Source organism: Canis lupus, chromosome 18 (assembly GCF_011100685.1).
Source record: "Canis lupus familiaris isolate Mischka breed German Shepherd chromosome 18, alternate assembly UU_Cfam_GSD_1.0, whole genome shotgun sequence".
In the NCBI taxonomy this organism is placed as follows: domain Eukaryota; kingdom Metazoa; phylum Chordata; class Mammalia; order Carnivora; family Canidae; genus Canis; species Canis lupus.
In genome coordinates, this window is record NC_049239.1 from 6,686,286 (window position 1) to 6,709,035 (window position 22,750).

The window sequence follows — 22,750 nt, forward strand, 5'->3', positions numbered from 1 at the left end:
GTGGCAGCACCATAGTTCAACAGGGACGAGAGTTCAAGGTCAGCTCTTGCTCTTCAGTTTACGGAGCACGTATGACATTTTCTCAGTGTTCTTTACTCACCTCCTCTACAGTCAGCTGTGTGTAACGACGCATGTATACGACACATGCTGTCTAATCCCAAAGCCCCCTATTTGTAGTTTATTTTCCCCAGAGGTGAGAATGTCCGTTGTTCATGGGGTAGTTGTCATACTGAAGAATTTTTCTTCCCCAGATGTATGTGTGAAATAGCCACCAACTACCAACATTGTGGTTTAGCAAACATTGGCTTTACTCTCTGGCAAGGTCTGGCCGGTGGAGAAAGCAGCCTGTACCAACCTCACCCACCTGTGGAGGCGCAGCTGCCGGAAGGCAGTGTCTGCTGCTGGTCACCGTCCTACTTGCTTCTGTCTACACACACCCCCACACACATACACACAACTTTCTTGTGTTTTCTTGTAGAATGCAGAGATGCTCAGTCTGGGCTCTGCTGCTTCATTTTATAATCCCAAGAAAAGGGGGGCTCTGTCCCAAAAGTGGAACCTGCAGAACTGTCTTAGCGTGACAGGGGACTACTTCTCCACTCAGGCAAGGGAACCATCATCCCAAAGCCCGTGTCTTTCTTCTGTAAAGTGTGTTCAAATAAATGAAAGAGGGAGAATAAACACAGATGTTGGGTGTATATATCAAGCACTTCTTTGTCTCGGTGGCAGTTTGGAGTGGCTGAGATAAGGCTCTCTTAGCTCCTGAAAGTACCTTTGTCCATCACCTGCAGCCCAGGAAGTGTGTCCCATCACCTGGGGCCCTGCAGGTGCCTGATAACAGGCTTCCCTACCACCACGTTGTGTCCCTTTCCAAAGGCTCAAACCATCTTTAGTTTTCACTGAGAAATCGAACATTCTACGTTCAATGTGTTTCTAAGTAGGAGTGTTAAGTGGTATGTCCCGGCTCGCTCTGAGGCTCCCAGGCTGATCCCTCGGCTCAGGGCACAGCAGCATCTGGGCAGCATCTGGGCAGCATCCCCCATGTGGTGTGGGCCCAGCCCGCAGTCACTAGGGCCCAAGAACTGGCCAAGAACTCCTTGCCATCTTTCCCAAAGGAGCCTCCACATACTTTCCTCAAAGCCTGTTCTTTATGGTCCAGATCAGAGTATGTGCCCCCTCAAAATTGCTGGTAATAGCTCCTCCATTTAAACAGTGGACTTTTTTTCTCTTTTATTATGAAAGGTTTTAAACATACAGAAAAGATAAAAGAATTTATACTGTGGCACCCACATAGCTGCTACCTGGATTCGATTAGAGTTGATCCTTGAATGACACAGGTTTGAACTGGATGGGCCCACTTAATACACAGATTTTTCAGGACATAAAATACTGTAAATGTATTTGCTTTTCCTTATGATTTTAACTTTTTTTCCTCTAGCTTGCTTTATTGTAGGAATACAATGTAAAATACATATGACAACCAAGAAATGTGTTAATCAACTGTTTACGTTGTCAGTAAGGCTTCTGATCAACAGTAGGCTAGTAGTAGTTAAGTTTTGAGGGAGTCGAAAGTTAGTTGCGATTTTTGACATGTTGTTCAAGGGTCAGCTATAATATTTTGATCCGCTTTATCCCATTATCTGTTGTCCTAGCCATATCTCTGTCCATGAACACATTATTTTCAAACATCCATACACTTCATTTAAACACATAAGCAACATATCATTAGCCAGAGTTTAATATTTGTTTATTGTTCTTTTCTTTTTTTGAGGTAAAATTTGCATTTAGGGAAAGGTACAAGCCTGTCTTTTTGATGAATTTTAATAGACGCATACACCTGTGCAACTCATGCCCCCATCTAGATGGAGGCTGTTCACATCACCTCAGAGTCCCTCATGCTCTCCCCTCCTGGTCCTCTCACATCCCTCAGCCCTGTTGGAGACCATCACTTTTCTGATATTTTTTAACCTGTTCTGGAACATGAAATCATGCATTATGTATTTTTGGGTAGAGTCTTTCACTTGGTCTATCTCTGATATCCGTGTTGTTGCAAGTATCTGTAGTTTGTTCTTTTCTAGCAGTGGCGTTTTGAGTATCATTGTCAGTACTCAGAGCATTGAGTTTGCACATAAGGTCCCTTTGCCTAATAGGAGGACTGCGATTGACCTCACCAAACCACCCAAAGAGGGGCAGGACATTTGGAGGGAGCCAGATGGAAAATCAGGTCAGTTCTGCAGCGAGGCTCAGTTAGAAAACAACCGATTATGTGAATGACTTTTGGACTTCTTAGGGTTTGCTCTGAAAATAGCATTTTTTTCTTCTCCTTAGAGGACAACAATGTATCCAATTGTATCTCACATTTTTTAACCCCCAGTTGAAGATTCCTGTCTCTGGATCCAAGTCAGAGGGCCATCTCTATGTCAGCTCATCCAGAGATGCCCCCTTTCAGAGGTATTGTGGAGGGTGGCTGGGAATGGGGGAGCAGGAAGAGAACTTTCTGATCGCAACAAGCCTGATTGCCGTTTTCATTTGTAGTGAAATGATTGCAGGAATAACAGTTCATTTTTCAAAGCTCGAAAAGTTCCATGGCCTGGATGCCAAGCCAGTGTGTTTGGCTCTTAGCTCATCCAGACATTTTATCCAGTACAATGGCGTGAATTGTGCTGTCCTTATGTTGCTGACTGTGAAGAACTTTACAGTTACAGTGGTCTAGATCTACGGTAATTGATGCTGTGTTGCAGCTTCTAACACTACTGCCTCGGTCATTACAAATGAAGAAAGGCATGGGTTCCTGTTCCAGAATTATTCATCACATTCTTTCTATAAGATCTCCACCCCGTTAATTGGCTTTTCTTGTCTGGTTGCCAGTAGCTACATTCACTCACTTCCCCCTTGGGAAGTCTCTCTCAGAGATGCTTGCTGTTTAGCCAAGATGTGTTTTAATTCCCCAGGACAAAAGGAGCAAGCAGCCCTTAGGCAACCTCCACCTGGCTCCCCCTGGGCTCATTGACCCCTGTGCCTGGGATTAATGAAGGAGCTGGCTGAGTTCCAGCCAGGAATGGAAGGTTGATGTGAATTAGGAAATGGGGAATAAGCCTCTCCTCTCCCCTGGGGCCCCTTCCATTCACCTGTCATTCATTCCTTGTTAAACTTGCCTTAACAGTGATGCTGGTTAGACAATGAGTCCATAATACAAAGTTAAAATATTATGCTAACATAGCTCCAGTGTACAATAGTGTTTAAAATTTTAAGACATTATTCAAAAAATAACTGCCCCCCACCCCCCCTCCCACCATGGATTTGCCTTGCTGTATGTGATTAGAGAGGAGACTACTCTTTTGGTTTCTCTCAGGTGGCACCTTCAGGAGGTCTTCTTAAAGCTCAAGGATGGTCAGCAGATTCCTGTGTTCAAGCACAGTGGGAACAGTGGTCATGAAGTCAAAGAGGAGTAAAGATGATCAGAAAGACTGTTTGCTCCCAGCAGGGCCCTTCCTCCTCACCGCGTGCCCTCCGTGGCTGGGAGCCAGCTTCCCAGTCGCCAGGGGTGATTGTATGTACTGTCATATGGTAATTTTGGTGTAATTTCTAATTTGACCACAACTATTGTGTGGTGGTTTTTGTTTGTTTCTTTTAATCAGAAGTGAAAAATTTACTGCAAGTTTATAAGAATTTATTTGAAAATTCACTGTCTAAAAGCAAAGTACAGAATAAAAGCGATCCATATTAACAAAGGTGTTTATTGATTTTTGCTAGTTGTCATCTTATTTTTTCCTCCTCCCCCCGCCGTATTTTTCAGTTCCATCCATGAGAAGACTGAGACTGACTATCCCTGAAGAGATCCTTAAGTGTTAACAGTAAGGATGCCCTACCCTGAATTCATGTTGCCTAGTAGCTTGTGAACATTCTCAGTCCCTTCGGAGTATTTTCTTTTGCTTCACTGATGTTTTATCTTATTTCTGTTTTAATCACCTACTGCCTGCCTGATTGAAGATTTGCAAAATAACTGCTTTAATCCAAACATTTCAGAAGCTTAAAGTATTTCTATGTGTCCATAGCACATGCAAAACTAATTTAGGAATGATAATTTAAAGCTAGCAGGTCCTTATCCTTCTGCTTTGCCAACAACCCCATATTAGAGATGCACACCTTTAGGTTTAACCTGTTTTATGAGGGAAGAGTATTATGAAGCCAAAGATCTTCCTTCCTTCTGAGCACGGGAGCTGATGAAAACCAGAAATCTGATACCTTTGCTTTGAAAAGGCCAGTGTGATTAGGCTTGATATGGTTATAATTGCCCACAATAAAGGACATTCATGAGCTCTTTTCCTACATTCTTAATATTCACTTATTGAGCTTAAACATGCTGGTAGAGCATGAGGCCTTCAACCGGTGGACGTTACTTCTATTCTGGAGCTTGTTTCTTTAAAAACATAAACGTTCTTTGAATAGATTAGAGAGGGAAAAGTGAGTCTTTCTCTGAGAGCACTTTTGCCCAATGCTTATTGATAAATATTACAACCTGTATTACTATATGTAAATGGTAACACTGTATGCAGTTTTGTGCTGCTTTTTGATAAATATTACAACCTGTATTACTATATGTAAATGGTAACACTGTATGCAGTTTTGTGCTGCTTTATTTTTGAACAATTACATACTGTTTATTGTATATGTGTCAGTTTATCTATTGCTTCATATCTAATTTTCCTCCAACTTTTACTTCCTTTCAATGTTTGTTTGTTTTTCATGCTGTTGCCAAATCATAGAAAACCAGGGTCCGGGTGGGCCGTCTGTTCTTAAAGTAAAAGCAAGTGGCAGTTTTTCTGTAGAGTTTGAACTAATTAAGAGGCTGTCTAATCCAACTGACAGGAGATAGTATTATATCATGAAAGAGAGCCTTGATTTCTATTTGGAAGTCACCATCCAGGGTACTTTTTCCAGTTTACTTCCATGGATGTACTTACTACTTTTTTGGATGATTGTGAACAGGCCGGAACTTAGGTCATTAGAGTAGACAGACCTTGTTTTTCCTTGCTTTGAGTGTGACAATGATGTGTGTTTGCAGCCCACTACTTCCTGTATATTCAGTAATCGCTGTGACTCAGCCATTGACTCCAGTTAACTACCTTGAGGGCATCTTGTAATGCATTGTCATCAGAGGAAAAGCAACTCTTTCCCCATAAGCAGTCTGAGCAAGTGCCCTACCCCCCCCACCCCCCACCCCCGCCCCACATACCCCATAATAGGACAGGGGCTGGAGAAGGGGCTTCACCAGAATTATAATTCTAAAAACTGTGGAAGAGAGAGCACAGCCAACAAATCAGAAATCACAGCCAACAAATGGAAGTATGACTCCCATGTGCCTTTCCTCACAAGACGTGGCTTGCTCTCTCCCCTGTTAAGTTGCTTACCAGCTGGCATGCTGAGTGGGTGGGGAGAGACCCGAGAGTCACAGAGTATCATGATACTACGCCAAAAGAGTTTCAAGCAGTGGTGCTAAAATGATGTAGAAGAGTGAGATACTGACTAGCAGTAATCTAGGAGTGGTGATCTGATGGGCCTTAAGGTCTAAGATTTCAGGCATGACAGAGTGGGTTGCAGGTGGGAAGAGCAACACAAGAAAAGGCCTCAACAGGAGAAATGTGAGCTATGCCCCAGAAATATGATAGGCAATTCAGTCGGGGTATAGGTTAGTTGAAGACGTGGTAAAAGAAAGCCCTGGAAAGGTAAGCTGGCCATAGCATGTGCCAGCGTTAGCATTTTGCACGTGTTGCATGTGCCATACGCAACAGATGTTTTGGAGTAAGCATATGTATGATTCTATAGTTAATGAAGGTTTAAGAGACCATGATGAATGTGTCATGACAGGGCCAGTAGGACTTTCTACCATCATTTATTGCATTTTTTTAAAAATTTATTTATTTATGATAGTCACAGAGAGAGAGAGAGGCAGAGACATAGGCAGAGGGAGAAGCAGGCTCCATGCACCGGGAGCCCGATGTGGGATTCGATCCCGGGTCTCCAGGATCGCGCCCTGGGCCAAAGGCAGGCGCTAAACCGCTGCGCCACCCAGGGATCCCCATTTATTGCATTTTTCTAGAATTGGCTTCCTCCTACCTCTCTTCCCTTCAACTATTCTCCAGTCCAGGGACTTTAATACCTGATAAGACAAGGTTTATTACTCCTGGTTTTGGTAAAGTTGGCTACAACAAAGATGAAAGTGAAATAAATTACATGTATGTGAAGAAGCCAGAACTTGACAAATTCTGGCCTCTGGTCTCTGGTATAGTGGAAAGGTTAAGGTAATTCAATAGGCAGCAGCTGCAGGTTTTTAAGAAGGCAACTAGCCTTGGGCCACTTGACTGGTGTTTTCAGTTTGTCTGTCTGAAAAAATATGACTAAATACTTACCAAACACTTGCCTTACAAGTGAGGCAGTGTTTATAATGCTTGTTGGGATGCTTGGGCCAAAGCTGCTGGTCCACACAGGAGGCCTGATGACTACAGGGGTCAAGGAGGCGGCGGGAGGATGTTGGGAAAACCTCCAGTCCTCACCCACAGGATTCTCGCCTCCTTAGAAACCTGCTCACAGCCCAGGCTTGTCTTTTGGCCGACTTCAGCAGAGTAGTTCATTTGAGAGTACTGTCAGGATTGTGTTCGGAAAAACTGGGGCATTTTACAATCCAGAGTAGAAAAGTGGGAGTAAAAATATTAAAAACAGGCCTCTCAGACATAGGTATGTATCACAGATCACATATGGTATAATATTTTGTTTGCTTTTGTAATTATTTTTTATTTTTTTAATTTTTATTTTTTTACATGTGGTATGGTAAATGCCTTTTGCCACCAAATAATAAGCCTTTGAAGCAGAAATTATTTTCCCTCCACCTCATAATACTTAGCTTTTAAATTTAGCTGCTATGTTAGTGTCAATCACCTTGCAGACTGAATAAGAAAGTAATTTTGTACTTCCAAGTTCATTTTATAAGGTGAGAAACTGTAGACAAATCTCTCATGAATGTTCTTGGAAAATTCTGAATTTTAGCAAACCAAACCCAGTGACATATAGTAAGTGATATATTGTATTATTTTTCACAAAATACTGTGGTGCCTTGCCTATGGGAAGATTATACATCCCTGCCTTGAATTTAGGGATTATCCTGTGGCTTTTTTGGCCAATGAATTTGTGAATGGGAGGAATATGTAAGACTTCTGACTAGAAGGTTTAAGTGTCAGCCCTTGGTTCACCATGTCTTCTTTTCTCTCTTCCTTAAAATCAGTATTGCTCAAACTACTCCGGGGACTTAGGTTCTGGAATGAAGATGATATGTAACCAGAGCTTACAGCTGACATACAGTGGGACATGTGGCATGAGCAAGAAATAACCATGGTAAGCCTCTGATAAAATCAGGGGCTGTTTTTACATCAGCTTAATCTAGCATATTCTGTTAACAGTGACTCAGAGAGATTTATTTCAGGAATCCAAAGTGGTTTGGTATCTAGAAATCCATTGATATAGTTCATCATATTGATAGAGCTAAGGAGGAAAATGATGATACTTTGATACAGAAAGGCATTGACATAATAAAAACAAATGAGAATTGACATTTCCTTGCCCAAGACGGGAGTGGGTAGGCAAACACATACTCCCTAAAGCCAGCATCTTACTCCAGTGGAAAGCTACCAGAGGTTTTTCCATTCAAGTCAGAAGTAAGGATGCACTGTATCTACTATTTTTTTTTAAAATTTTATTTATTCATGAGAGACACAGAGAGAGAGAGAGAGAGAGAGAGAGGCAGGGACACAGGCAGAGGGAGAAGCAGGCTCCATGCAGGGAGCCCGACGTGGGGACTCAATTCCGGGTCTCCAGGATCAGGCCCTGTACTGAAGGCGGCGCTAAACCGCTGAGCCACCTGGGCTGCCCCACACTGTATCCACTCTTATTTAACATTGTGTTATATCCAGTGTATTAGGCAAAAAATAAAGGAAAAAAGCAAGGGTACTAAGAATTAGAGTAAAACAGTTGCTGTTTATATAGATATGATTATGTATCTGCAAAACCCAAAGGAATCTGGAAAACTACAAAGTATTTAGTGGAGGATATAAGATTAATATGTAGAAAGAATCTTCACATATACAAATAGTAACCAGTTGGAAGAAATAATGGGGAGCAGTCCCTATTTATAGCAATAAAAACCAAATTATTTAGGAAAACACTTAGCAAGCAACCTGCAAAACTTCTATGAGAAGTGCTAAAACAGTACTAACAGATACAGAAGTAGAACTGTACAAATGGAAAGACGGACCACATTTGTGGGCAGCACGGGTCTTCATCAGAAAGATGCCAGTTCTCCCAGAGCTAAATTTAATGGGATACCCAAAAAAGTGTCACTAGGGATTTTTCTAAATTGCGTAAGCTAATTAGTTATAAACTTATTTGGAAGAATAAGCAAAGGTAGCCAGGAAATCCCTGCAAACAAGAGCAAGGAGGGAGGGCTAGTATTGCCAAACATGAAAGCATACTTATTAATGAAATAATGTGGTCCCAACATGAAGAGCCACTGCCGAGTCATAGGACAGAGGATCCAGAAGTGTGACCAGGTGCTCATGGAAACCTGGTTGTGATAAAGGCGGCATCTACGTCAGGCGAGGGAGCAGAAGGCATCAGAAAAATGATGTTGGAAATCAGGAAAAGGATATATATATATATGTATATATATATGTATATATATGTATGTATGTATATATATATGTATGTATGTAAAAGGATAAAATCCCATCCATTGCTCACCATACAAATTCCAAATAGATGGAAGATCTAAATGTAAAAATGAAACTATCAAAAAAAAAAAAAAAAAAATGAAACTATCTAGATACTAGCAAAAACATAGGTGATTCTTAGAACCTGGAAGTACAGAAACTTCCAATGGTGAGTCATCATCTACAAGTGATAAGGGGAATTAATCCACTTGACTCTATAAAAGCCAATTTCTACATGTCTAGAAATAACAAAAAGCAAATAATACACTGGGGGAAATATTTACAATTTTTAAAAAGAAGAGCAGGGGTTGGGGAGGGGCAGAGGGAGACAGAGAGAGGATCTTGAGCAGACTCCCCTGCAAGCAAGGAATCCAGAGTGGGGTTCCATCTCACAATCCACGTGACCTGAGCAGAAACCAAGGGTCGGACACTCACCTGACAGGCTCCCACATGCCCCAGCATTTATAATTTAAATCGCAGAAGTTGATATCCTTAATTTGTAAAGAGCAAAAGTAGAGAAAAACGGTAACCCAGTAGCAAAAGATACTAATGAATTCATAGAAAAAAAATGCAGTTGAATTTTAAACATATGTATATAAAAAGGCTCAACCTCATTCTTAAAAAGAATGCAAATTAAAACTAAAGATACCATTTTTCTTCAAGCAAATTGGCAATAATCCCTAAATTTGAGAACCTACATTCTTGTAAGTCTGTGAGGAAACAGGCTCTCTTAAAATGCTTTTGGGAACACCCTGTACAACTTCTACAGAGGGGAATTCGACAATATCTAGAAAAAGGTTGGGGTGTCTGAGTAGCTCAGTGGGTTAAGCATCTGCCTTGGGCTCAGGTCATGACCCCAGGGTCATGATGGAGCCCCGAGTTGGCTCTCAGCTCGGTGGGAAGCCTGCTTCTCCCTCTCTGCCTGCCACCCTGACTGCTCTCTCTGTCAAGTAAATAAATCTTTAAAAAAAAAATCTAGAAAAATAGGTACCTTTACCACTTGACCCCCCCAATCCTATGTCTGAGACTGTAGGCTAAAAAGCAGCTGTCAAAAATACAAAATGCCATTAACATACTGTTATTTACTGAATACTATTTATAACAGCAAAAAACTGGAGATGACTCAAATATAACCAAAATATCCATCAACAGACTTTGAGACTTTTGATATTCACATAACTGAGTATATATATATGAATGCATATTGCAAATGCGTGTGTTTATGTGCATACTAGCTTCTGCTTTCAAAAAGGAACAATGGAATAATAACCACCTTGGAGAAAGCAAACAAATGGCAAGGGGATATAGGTAGGGACAAGGATGGACACTATACACTATACTTACCTATATTTACCTGAATGTACTTTTTTTTTAAGATTTTATTTATTTATTCATGAGAGACACAAAGAGACACAGGCAGAGGGAGAAGCAGGCTCCATGCAGGGAGCCCGACGTGGGACTTGAATGGGTCTCCAGGATCACACCCTGGGCTGAAGGCAACGCTAAGCTGCTGAGCCACCCGAGCTGCCCAATGTACCTTTTTTTGTGTGTCGTTTTGACTTTGAAACCATGCTGTTTTGTTTTTACATAATTTAAAAGTGAAATTAAGTCACAAGGGAAAAAAAATCTTTAAAATATATTTTTAAATATTGAAACAAATGAACCTATAGTGAAGAAATACTTCAAGTGACTTGAAGACAATTCTGACTCAGCATCCTTGATGGGATGTATCCTAATGGCAAAAAAGAAACCCCAAGAAATCTTAACATTACATTCAGTGGGTTAGTGTAGCACATATGCATACATCAATTTATTCACACACACACACACACACACACACACACACACACAATTTCCTCCTACACATCTGTAACTTCCATCTCCTACAGAGACTGGGCTCTCATTATCATAAAAGTTGACATTTTCAAAAATTCACAAAAATAGAGAAAATGGTAAAATAAACCCCCATGTGCTCATCAACCAATAACATTCAACAATTACAATTTTGTCATCTAGATTCATTGATGAGTATTTGAAAGCAAATCTCAAGCATCAAAAATAAAATTTATGTGAAAAAAACAATTTGTGGATTTCTCTGGGGTCAGAGCAGGAGCAGGAAATGGACTAGAGGGGAGCCCAAGGGAATCTTCCTGGGTGATGGAAATGATCATTTCATAGAATATGGATGACAGGAGTCCAAGCATTTGTAAAAATACAGGGAGTTGTACACTTTAAGATTTGTGTATCTGTGTGTAAAATTTACCTTTACAAATACGAAAAAAAAAAAAAAGAAACCTAGTTAGGATTTTTTTCCCTTTTTCTTTTTATTTATTTATTTTTTCAATCCCTTTTCTTTTTAAAGTTAGCAATTCTGGATGCCTGGGTGGCTCAGTTGGTTAAGCATCTACCTTCAGCTCAGGTCATGATCCTGGGGTCCTGGAATCAAGCCCCACGTCTGGGCCCCCTGCTCAGCGGGGAGTCGGCTTTGCCCTTTCCCTCTGCCTCTCCATTTGCTTGTGTGCTCTTTTTCACATTAATAAAAATCTTTAAAAAAAAAGGGGGGGGGATGCCTGGGTGGCTCGGTGGTAAGCATCCACCTTTGGCTCAGGGCGTGACCCCAGGTCCTGGGATGGAGTCCTGCATGGAACCTGCTTCTCCCTCTGCCTGTGTCTCTGCCTCTCTCCGTGTCTTTCATGAATAAATAAATCTTAAAAAATAACAAATTTAAATAAATAGCAATTCTGGAATTCCCTTTTCTATGTTCTAGACTTTACCAAATTAGTAAATATACCTAGGATAATGAGAGCAGACAACAAAAGCCAAGAAAAGCCAGCTCTCTCAAGCCAAAGGACCAGAAAAGGCAACTTATAAAGGCAAAGAACTTTTAGACTGTAGTTGCCCAATTCAAGCCCAACCCCCTGGAAAAACCATGGTCCTCGGTGCCACCCCGTCAGTAGAGGCCGAGTGGAGAGCTTAGATTTCCTCCCTTGCTTGGCTGTAATGCGGTCTCCCCAAACCAGTCCCTTATTGGGGTGACGGCACAGAAGATGTAGTGGGGAGCTGTGGCTTTCACCCCAGCCTGATGGTGTGCCACCCCCCAACCCCTGCCCCGTGGTGTCAGCGGAGGCCATATGGGGAGCCTACATCTGCCTCCCTCCAGCAGGTTATCAGCCCTTCCACCCCCATGGTATCAGTGGAGCCCATGTTCTCCAGGAGGATGCAGTGATGAGGTAGGTACCCTGCCCCCTCCCCCCACCACCTGTGTCAAAGGAGGCTGAGTCCTGAGCCTGAACCTCCACGTCCACCTGGTGATACGCCTACCCCCACTTGGCCCAGCTGTGTGTGCCACAGAAGGCCTGCTAAAACACAAGATTAAATAAGATCCAGAATCTCCTCCAAATGTCCATATACAAAAAGTCACACTTCTGTACCACGAACCAGGAAAATCTCAACCTGAATGAGAAAAGGCTATCAACAAATAGCAACATGGAGAGGACACAGATGTTGGAATTACCTGCAAGGATATTAAAGCAGCCATCAAAAATATTTTTAAAATCTTCCAAGAAAAATTATCAATATGCTTGAAACATTAAAAAAAAAAAAGTCTCCGCAAAGAATTAGAAGAAATGGAAACTCGAGAACCAAAAAATAAAAAAAATCTCACTGGATGGGCTGAACAGCAGTGTGGAGAGGAAAAGGAAAGAATTAGGGACTCAAAAATAAAATGGAAATGGCCCCATATGAATAGAAACAACAGCAGACTCTCCACAGGGAGCCAGATGCGGAACTCGATCCCAGGACCCCAAGATCACGCCCGGAGCCAAAGGCACACGCTCAACCACTGAGCCATCCAGGTGTCCCTCCCCACTGAATTATTTTGCTATTCTTATCTAAAGTCATTTTCCCTCTGCCTGTGTCCCTGCCTCTGTGTCTTATGAATAAATAAAATCTTAAAAAATAGTAATTCAGTGGTGCTAGAACTGAATATTCGTATGGAAAGCAAAGATGCTTGACCCCCCACCTCACACTTCCCTGCTCCACGCACACACGCAAACTGTGACTCAAGTGGATCGTGGACCTGAACGTAAAAGGTAAAACTTAAGATTAAAAAAAAGAAAAGGTAACATCTTCATGACTTGGGGTAGGTAAGGACTTTTTAAAGAAGATCAAGTATTAGCCATAAAGCAAAAGCTGATAAATCGGACTTCATCAAAACCAAAACCACCTTCTCCTCAAAAGGTACTTTGGAAACAATGGATAAGCCAAGTGGGAAAACAGTTATCTGACACAGGACTTTTACCAGGAACATGTAAAGGACGATCACAAACCGCTGTGCGGTGAGAAAGGAGAAGGCAGGACAAAAGCATGACTCAACCAGCACAGGAAGCAGCGTCCTCCTCAGAGGGCAGGGAGATGGCAGCGCGCCTCGATGGCTCGGGGATCACAGCCCGAGCACTGCCGGCCGGATGGGACTCGGTGGGCACTTAGCCAGAGCACTGGGTGGTTCTCACAGCCTCCACGCGCACCTCGCCTGTGACCCAGCATTCTACTCCCCGAGTCCGACAGGAGGACGGTGTGTCCACAAAAATTCTTGGGCGACAGCATCTCAAACAGCTTTACCCCTAATACTCCAAATCTCAGTGCAGGGGCTACAGCAGGACACACACACACACACACGCGCGCGCACGCGGCGTGCACGCGAACTGTGCTAAGTGCGGGGTACGGCACCGCAACCCAAAGGTGCCAACTACCCACGGGGCCCCAAGGCTGAGGAGCCTTGGAAACCTCACGCTGAGGGGAAGCCAGATGCCACAGGGCTCCCTCCTCGGGAAGGTGCGGGCAGGGCCAGGCCGCAGCAGACGGCAGCACTAAGGCCCACCCGTGTAGGTTTAGGTCGCCTCAGTTCCCCCTTTGCAAATCATATCCCCGCCTCCCATGACAAAGCAAGAGTTGGAGATGAGGGCTCCTAAGGTCAAGATGAAGGTTCTTAATCTAGCTTTTAAATTCTGCAACTAATTGAAGTTCCTGGGTGGTAAATGACCTTGAACGATTTTGACGATTTTGTTTCATCAATGCAACTTAAATTCCTACAAGTGTGTGTGAGCTTAAAATATATTTCAGGTTAGTTTCTTAATATCTTTCCCCCTTCATCATCGATGAGGGGGATCCATCTTGCTTTAGGACTCATGGACTGAGCTATACCCCCCCGTGGCTTTACTAGGGCCCTAATCCACCTCCTGCCCAGTATTCTCTAAGCAACCTTCATGACTTTTACTCTATTAAATTTTCTTCCAAACTGAGGCCAGCTGTAAAAGTTTAGTAGGAGTTTGTGGTATCTCTTACTTAGCATCTGACCTTCTTCTCTAAACCACAAGAGTGTGGCGTTCTCTCCTACTTTTCATGTGAAAACAAAACATTAAAACATAATTTCCCAAATGACTGAAACCACTTACACATTTTGCATATTTCATAAACTTCTCATCAAGCTAAAATATGACAATGTTGAATTTTGTTACTATCAAAACTGGACTCATAAAGTCTATGAGCAAATTCAATAATACTGTTTAGTTCTTTGTAAACTTTTTAAAAGAAAAAATTAACATAAAAAATGAAAAAAAATGAGGTAAGGATAGAGCTCATTGGTAAGTCATTAATGGAAAGATTTTATTTGGTTCAATTTTGTGAAGGCTTTTCATGCTCTATTTATATCACATAAGCCAAAACGTGTCAGTCCACTTTTACACTTTTACAAGTGCTCCTAAGAAAGCACCGTAGGACTCTAAATTCAAGGTATAAAAGCAACTAAAGATAAGCAGTGTGCTGCAAACAGCAAAGTGGCCAGCTAGAAGAAAACAGGTCTTGTCTTTTTTTTCTTAATAAATAGAGCAACTATCTTAAATGTATATATTTTGAATGTAACATAAAAAGACTTGGAAAAAATCTAAATGTCATCTAAATGATTCTTTTTTTTTAATTTTTTTAAATTTTTATTTATTTATGATAGTCACATGCAGAGAGAGAGAGAGAGAGAGAGAGAGAGAGGCAGAGACACAGGCAGAGGGAGAAGCAGGCTCCATGCACCGGGAGCCCGACGTGGGATTCGATCCCAGGTCTCCAGGATCGCGCCCCGGGCCAAAGGCAGGTGCCAAACCACTGCGCCACCCAGGGATCCCTTTTTTTTTTTTTTAATTTTTTTTAAATTTTTATTTATTTATGATAGTCACACGCAGAGAGAGAGAGAGAGAGAGAGAGAGAGAGAGAGAGCGCATCTAAATGATTCTGATTTTTAAACTAGACAAATCTATCCAGTGTAAAAAAGTCTCACTCAGCAGTGGGTTTCTCACCTCCTTCCTATTTCTGTCAGAGAGATCTTTACAAAACTGTGCCAACACTTCCATTTTACCTCTTCTGAGCCTTCTGAGACTTAACATGTAGTAGTCACGGGTTTTCACAGAAAACCCTGCCACTGGGCCAGAATTTCCTCTTCCTCCTTGTCTAGAAATGCTAGTTTCCAAGAAACTGTAAAACTGCAGGCAATTTAGTGAGAAAAGAGTGCGACGTGTGGCGTCTGAACACCTGCAGGGCAGGGCTGGTGCCATTACAGGTCGACGCCCAGCACAGCCTTTGGAACGGTCAAGACTGGCCCTGGAGAACTCAGGCCAGGGAAAGAGCGTCGTGTGACACCTGAAGAGCAGACTGTGAAGGGCCGGGCCTGAGCTGCTGAGGACGCAGCATGGCACACTGCACACACAGGGCCGACCCACTGCTTCACGAGAGCCTAATGAAAGGTAAATAAGACCACTACTCAGATTTTTTTGTGTGAGAACGATATTTAGTTGCTTTAAGTTACACAGCATACACTTTTTCATTTTTTTCACAGGAATTTACTGTTCACTGTGGGGCCTACGTACAATTGAAATGTTCAATCTTCATTAAACTAAATTCTGTTGAGCATATTCTTGTAAGTCTTCTGGGAACCGATGACAACGTATCCAATGTCAAATTTCTTAACAAAATAGAAGTCTATAAATATTTTGGCATTTTATAACAGTTACTAGTATAGCCGGAGGACTCATAAACTCCAAAGTAGTAGAGGCTCCATGGCTTAGGCTGAATATGTCTCATCTCTTACCCCTCTCTCTGGGGGATTTTACTAACAAAAACAATAGAATAGCGTCTTTTCACTGACCAAAGCAACCACTGTGTTGATCAGATCACACTGACACTTGCAAGTGACCAAAATTAGGTGACAAGCATGTGAGGAGGTGGCAGGGGCACAGCCTCCTCAGAGAGAGCAGCCAAGGATGGCGTGGCGAGGGAAAGGGCTGAGTAGTCAGCACGGGTTTCATGTTATGGGATTACTTAACCTGGACCTTAAAACCAGAAAAATCGGAGGTGAAAAATCAACACCACTCTTATTAGTGAAAATGAATTAAAAAAAAAAAAAAAAAAAAAAGCCAGGGCTCTTCGCTGATAGGGTTACAAGCATTAGGCAAAAAATAGACAACAACAACAACAACAAAAAATAGACAACAGAAGTCAAATCAAGTCAATATGGAGCAGTAATAAAATGTAAAAATAAGACATCATCAAACTACAGTGGATGTTATTCTGGGACTCAAAATTTGGAAGATACCTAATTAAAAGCCTACTCCGCCCCCCCCCCCCAAAAAAAATCCAAAGTGAAAAAGTATCAATTTTAGTAAAGATACCAACATACATATAGACAGATATATATACACATGAATAATGCAACATAGATTTACAGAGATGTTAATTTGGCACTTCTCCTTGGATTTTTAAAGAAAGTAAATACAGATATCTTTGCATAACAAATTTTCATTCTGGAGAAACAAGATTTAGAAATAAAAGGTTCAAACATCTCCCTTCTTAAAGATAACATTGACACAGATTAACTTTACCCGTTAAAACTCCCGGTTGGCAACTTTATAAATCTGTCTTGAGATCCCTAACTCCACAAGTATGACAAAGTTATTTCAGTTTCTATCAGTGATACCTGGTTTATCCACTTTTAGTACATGTACCATTTGGCCAGAAGTCCATAAATAATAATAATGTTTTCAATGTAGAAATCTGAAAGGTCTAAAGGGAAGTACTGCTCAGTAGATAAATTCTCCTGGAATTTCTTGTAGCAAAGGTTCTTCAAATTTAAATCGTTTGGAAATGGCCTTTTGCTCCATTTTCTCTTTTTCAGACTGTCTGCATTGTCCTAAAGTATATGAAGTAAATACAATTAACTCCTCTGTTACAACTGATTCCTCGGTTTCTGGTTTCTGAGTATCTGAATTAATTTCAGGCACAGAATCACCTTCTTGGAGTGCATTGGCTTCTGCTAATGCCCCTTTCACCTTGAACGAAGGATCCTGAATACTGCTCTCTGTCAACCACGGGTGTTTTAGACATTCTTCAGCTGTGGCTCGATCTCTGTGATTAAGAGACACATTTCACACTTAGGACAAGATAGTTTAAAACTTCAATTATAAATTAAAGCATACTGGGGGCGCCTGCCTGGCTCAGTGGGTGGAGCGTGTGACCTCAGGGTTGGGAGTCTGAGTTCTACGCTGGGTGGAGAGATTACTTACAATCTTAAAACTAAATAAATTAGAGCATAAGGTATATTTATTGTATTATATTTGGGGAGGTACAAAGAGTTGACAAGACTCTCCTTGTGATTCCTGAATCAGACTGGAAGTTCTGGCATTTGTGTGCAAATGCCATTCCTACAATTTTGAAAAAACATTTTAAGATAATCTCTGAAGAGCCCTTTTGGGAGACCAAGCAGATAGACAATATCTGTTATGCTGAGAGGCAGCTCACATTTCCTAGAAATATTTTCATTTTTTACATTTTCTTTCAACAGATATAATAATAAGCTCAAGGTTTCATCTAGTGTAATGTCGGTATTTTCCTGCCTTCGTTTTGGTGTTTCAGTTCAACCTGCTTTTGTCCAGAGCAGATCACTCAAAAATGGACAAGGATCAATATTAACTATACTTACTCAGGTTTCTTAACTAAAAGTGTCTTGATGAAGTCAATAGCTGAATCGGACACAACATCAAATTCTTCCTCAGAATAACTTAAACTCATCTGAGAGATGTTTAGGAAGGTTTCTTGTTTATTATCACCTAAAAAAGGTGATATTCCTGTGAGCATGACATATGTTAACACTCCAATGCTCCTAAATCAGAATGAAAATGGAGGAAAAATTAGTATCATATTCATTTCTTGAAACTAATTTAACCAATTTTTTTATGAATAACTCTTACCACATGTCCGTCGCCATGCTGATAGGATCATAACTAAGAATTTCAGGAGCTAGTATCAGAAACAGAAGAACACATTTAGCCATGTGAAAAAAAATCCCTAATTTGCTCTTTAAAATAAAATTTGTTTAAATACTTGTCAGAAACTCTAAGACACCATCAAGATTTGGGCTAACATGAAATAAATTAACATTATATAAAGTAACATGAATTACTGTAAAGTCCAACTAGATGTAATTAATTTGTGTATTTTTCACACCAGCACCCTCCATGATTGGGTCTTAATATTTTTAAAATATCTAAATGCCTAAGTACTATAATAGGAACTGACAAGTCTGACACCTTCCTCTTCCCGTACCCTCTTAGGACCAAGCTCATACCTAACAGATTCTTGCTTTTAAATCGTTCTTAATGCCATCCGTGACCCTTCGTCCCTACCTCCCGCACCCAAGGCCCTGGCACTTTCCCCTCCACTCATTCCACCTCCCTGATCCGTTCTCCGTGCTGCAGCCAGAGGGGGCTCTCAAAATGCCCACCACTGACAAAAAGTCAGTCAACAAGGTTAAAGAAAAAAAATGAGCATTCTCAGAGGATATGCACCATACAGAAGGACAACAACGTTGCCTCTGAGAGTCCTGAAACAGTAGGCTTTGATGACATTGTGTGACATTTATGTGCTGTCACACATAAAGCAATACAGACACTCTCAAACGTGCAAGGACTCAGGAGAAATTCATGAAAATCCGCCTTGAAAGAAGAACGTACTCATTAATACAATCCACTCAACCAAAAGATGATTTTTTTTTTTCAAAAGGACGTGACTAGGAAGACAGGGAATCAAGTACTGAATCCATTTAAAAACAGATCAAAGACTAAACAACTGAGATAATTACAATTAAAACAAAAAGAATGAAGATGTTCTAATCCTAGGAAAAAACGAAACCCTCAAGTCACATACTGCTGGCTGGGGACAAGGCCCGTCCCCCAGTATGAGGGAGGAACAGGCTGGGAGAAAATGTTAGGTAGGCTAATTTCTGATACTGCGTCGTGAAACAGAGGTCATGAATCTTATCTTAAAGTTTTTAAAGAAACTACTAGGAAATTTAAAATGCAGTGCACAGCATCCAAACTACTGGAGGGGAAAAGTGAAATACGAAAGGGTAGAAGATAGTGGGAGGTGGGGGCAGGAAGCAACAGCAGCTCCCTTTCCTGCGTTTGTTATACGCAGACCACACGTAGGAGAGCTTGACCGAGCGCCGCGCAGGCAGGACTGTTACAGCCCCGCTTTAGGGACAGAGGACGGGAGGGTAAGGACCGGCACGGAGGCAGGTGGCCCGGGCAGGTGACCTGTGAAGGCAAGCGCTGGGCCCCGACAGTGCGGCCACAGACACGAGAGGCTCCGGTTTTCTCTCTCATGTACTTCGGAGTTATCTTTAGCTTTCTTGGAGCGGGTATTACTTTTATCATAAAGATAATTCTGGTTTTTTTTTTTTTTTTTGGGGGGGGGGGGGTCGCTCTTGGGAGAAAACGTAGAATTGGCCCAAAGGACAGAAAGCAGGAAACAAAGCCTGACACCATCCTTGGGCTCAGCAGGTACCACAGGGCCCTCCGCCTCGGAGGACCGGGGTGCTTTCCGGGGAGCCCCCCCTCAGTCCTTACCTAGTGGTGCCGACACCCCCCGGAGAACGCGCCCACATTGGGAAGCTGGTTTTCCCGCCCGTGCTGGCTCCTGTCACCTCACTGGGGACCCGTTTCGAATCCGAGGACTTGCCGCAGAGCTCTGAGTTACTTTTCGGGGCTCTTACTGCCAAACGGCTTTGTTTCCCTCAGGCTCGTGGGCCCTCCCGGCGTCGGGTCGTCTGGGATGGGCTTTGCCTTGTAAGCCACGGCCCACCACCCCCTGCGCCTCAAGGACCTGCGCCCACGCGGCTCTACAAGGCGGCCTGTCTGTGCACCGACGCCCGGAGCCTCAGGAAAACGCCCTTCCCTTCGGGCCCAGGCCACGGCCTCCTCTGTCCCGTGGCTGCCGCCACCTGCCACCGAAGCCGTCCTCCTCCCCGCCCCCCGGGACGGCCGCCCCGCCGGTTCTGTGGCCCACGCGGCCTGTGGCCCAGAGGAGCTGCCCTCCCGCGGCTCCACCTCGGGCCTCAGCATCACGAGGAGCTGCTCCGTCTCTGAAGTCTTAGAATGTCCATATTGTAAACGGTGGTCCCGACCTTTAAATCCCCTCCTGCCTTGCTCCGCTACAGATACCGTTTCTTTTAACCTCATTCGCACCACGAATCCTTCTGCACCCTATTTTACCTCCCGGTCTATCAAAAAAGTCACAGTTTACTTATTCCTGCACCTGCACCTACAAGCCACGACTCCCCACTTTAGCTGCTCTGCTGCGAGCACCTTCCAGGCTTAACTCCTTTTTCTGCCAGAAGCCCTCAACCTGCGTCTGTCCGAAAGCAGGTCCTCCCCTCCGTGTCACACACCTACGGGATCACGGGCTTGCCACTACCTTAACACTGCTTGCTATGAACTTCAAGTTCCTTAGCGGCCCTTACCTGTTAAATATCCCCCTACCTCTGGACAACTTGATATCTTACACTTCTTTATGAAGAAAATCCTCTTCTATTCCTTTTAGTGGCAATCCCTTCAAATTCTCTTAGCCTTTCAGGAAGGGGATCACCAATTTGGTACCTTCCTCTTTAGGGTTTACCATTTTAAAATTTTTAAACAAAGGAAGGAGTCTCCAATGGTGGGATTTCAGCATGGCAGGTGACTGACCCCACTATGAATCACGCCGCACAGAGTCCCCTAACGAAGATGACGTCTGACCCCAAACACAGAACATAAGCCCCTCTTAGGAGTACCTACCTACATATTCCGGAGTACCCATAATTTCTCGGAGCTCTTCACTGTTCTTCATTATTCGTGAAAGACCAAAATCGACTATCTTTATGTCACCCAGTGGAGATTCACTGGTCAGCAGAATGTTCTGAGGCTAAAAAAAATAACAGGGAAAGAACAAGTGTCCATAAAACACGCACACTTCACCTGTGACACAGAGACTGACAAACTGAACAGTAAGCAGTCATTGACTAAACAGTATTTTTACAGGGACGCCTGGGTGGCCCAGTAGTTGAGCGTCTGCCTTCGGCTCAGGGTGTGACCCCGGGGTCCTGGGATCAAGTCCCACATCGGGCTCCCTGCATGGAGCCTGCTTCTCCCTCTGCCTGTGTCTCTGCCTCTCTCTCTGTGTCTCTCGTGAATAAAATAAATGAAATCTTTTAAAAAAATAAAAAAATAAAACAAAACCAGATCTTTTCATTGGGCTGAAATAGGCCACACCTTCAACTCCCACCCCCGAGCAAGGCCATTGATTGGGTAAATGGCTCAGGCAAGGGCTCTCCCTTCAGCCCCACCAAACCCATGCCTCTCCTCCTACTCCGGGTCCCGAGGCCCAGGCCAGGCACTGGGGGGAGCCATCCCAAGGTACCCTGTCTCCTTCATTTCCAGTCACGCCTCATGCCGAGTGAAGTCGCCGGCCTGCCAATGCCAAGTCCTAAATCTCTGAACCCCCGCTGCTTCAAGTCTGGGCTCTCGTGAGCTCTCACCTGGCCCACGTCCCCCTGCCTCTAGCTCCCCGCACCCTCCACCCATCCTTCACTGCACAATGACCTTGCCGTGCTGTCTGATTAGGACACAGGTTGCTAGTCCTCACCGACCTCTCTCAAATGGGACTCCTCTGATGGGCAGGCGAGAGCCACCCGACGACACAGAATCAGTAACATTTGTGGTCCTAGAGTCACGTTTGTTACCCAAATAAAAATAACCTAGGACATCTTTAAGTATAAAGTCAATCCTACATTATGCACAGGATATAAAATTCATTTCAATTCTTAAAATGAAACGAAACATGAAAGGTTTATGTTGCTCAGGGAACCCCTTGCTACAGCACCCCAGTGTTCTCTGATCCGTCTGGGCTCCTCCGTAGGGCCGGCAGGCAACCTATGGGCCAGATCCCACAGCGGCCGTCCCTCCACCAGAGGCGCACGGCCCACCTCAGGCCCTTGGCTGCCGGACGCCTGCCCAGGAAGCCTGCTCCCCTTCGCCGCCTCACAGGCCCACCCCCTCCCTCCGTGCTGGCAGGTCTGGAGGAAGCACGGGTTCCCAAGAGAGCCTCCTGTGACCTTCCCGGGAGGGTGACGCCTGCCCGGGCCTACCTCACATCCTGTGCGGGGCCGACACATCCGACAGGTTGTTGCTCGCACTCTCCTGTCCCCTGTCACACTGTGGTTCCCCAGAGGTTTCAGCGCGAATGTGGACAGTTCCTTGCCTTCCACACACATTCAACCCCTCCTTCTGACCCTTGTCTCACTCGCACCCAAGGGCACACGTGCAGGCCTCGGGGGCCACCTCAGCGGCGCCGGACACGGGCCTCTCCTTCCTCGCTCTCTTGGCTCCCACAGCAGAGCGCGCCCTGGCCTTCCTCGGGACGCTCCGGCTGCTCCCCTCCTTTGTGGGTCCACCTTCCTTCAGGCCCAATACCTGGTGGGTCTCATGCTCACCCCAGATGTGGGTCTGCAGCCAGGCTTCGCTGTCACCTGCATGTTATGAGTCAGGATCTTTACCTCTGGCTCAGGCATCTTCGGCCAACCGCTTACCTCATCCCTCCCCTCTGATGTCGCGTGGCTACCCTCACTCCGCAGGCTCCCA

The 22,750-nt window shown here is 43.7% G+C and overlaps 2 protein-coding genes across 9 annotated transcripts in view; one reads left to right on the plus strand and one right to left on the minus strand.

The window, feature by feature from the left end:
* The window catches only part of COA1 (cytochrome c oxidase assembly factor 1 homolog), a 73,675-nt gene extending 69,940 nt beyond the window's left edge, over nt 1-3,735 (plus strand). For 7 of the 8 annotated variants that reach the window (XM_038562637.1, XM_038562636.1, XM_038562638.1 and 4 more), the window contains 2 exons: nt 2,375-2,451; nt 3,353-3,735. In XM_038562637.1, coding sequence (XP_038418565.1) covers nt 2,375-2,451; nt 3,353-3,452 — 177 coding nt within the window. In that variant the 3' untranslated portion in view covers nt 3,453-3,735. Of the gene's footprint in view, nt 1-2,150; nt 2,225-2,374; nt 2,452-3,352 lie in introns of all 8 variants that reach the window. The other variant, XR_005373049.1, reaches the window with a different exon arrangement.
* An 11,834-nt stretch (nt 3,736-15,569) lies between these two features.
* STK17A (serine/threonine kinase 17a) overlaps nt 15,570-22,750 on the minus strand; it is a 37,349-nt gene continuing 30,168 nt past the window's right edge. The window contains exons 4-7 of the mRNA XM_038562643.1: nt 20,909-21,035; nt 18,047-18,095; nt 17,779-17,958; nt 15,570-17,204 (exon numbers count right to left, since the gene is read on the minus strand). Of these exons, the coding sequence (XP_038418571.1) occupies nt 16,880-17,204; nt 17,779-17,958; nt 18,047-18,095; nt 20,909-21,035 (681 nt within the window). The 3' untranslated portion in view covers nt 15,570-16,879. The remainder of the gene's footprint in view (nt 17,205-17,778; nt 17,959-18,046; nt 18,096-20,908; nt 21,036-22,750) is intronic.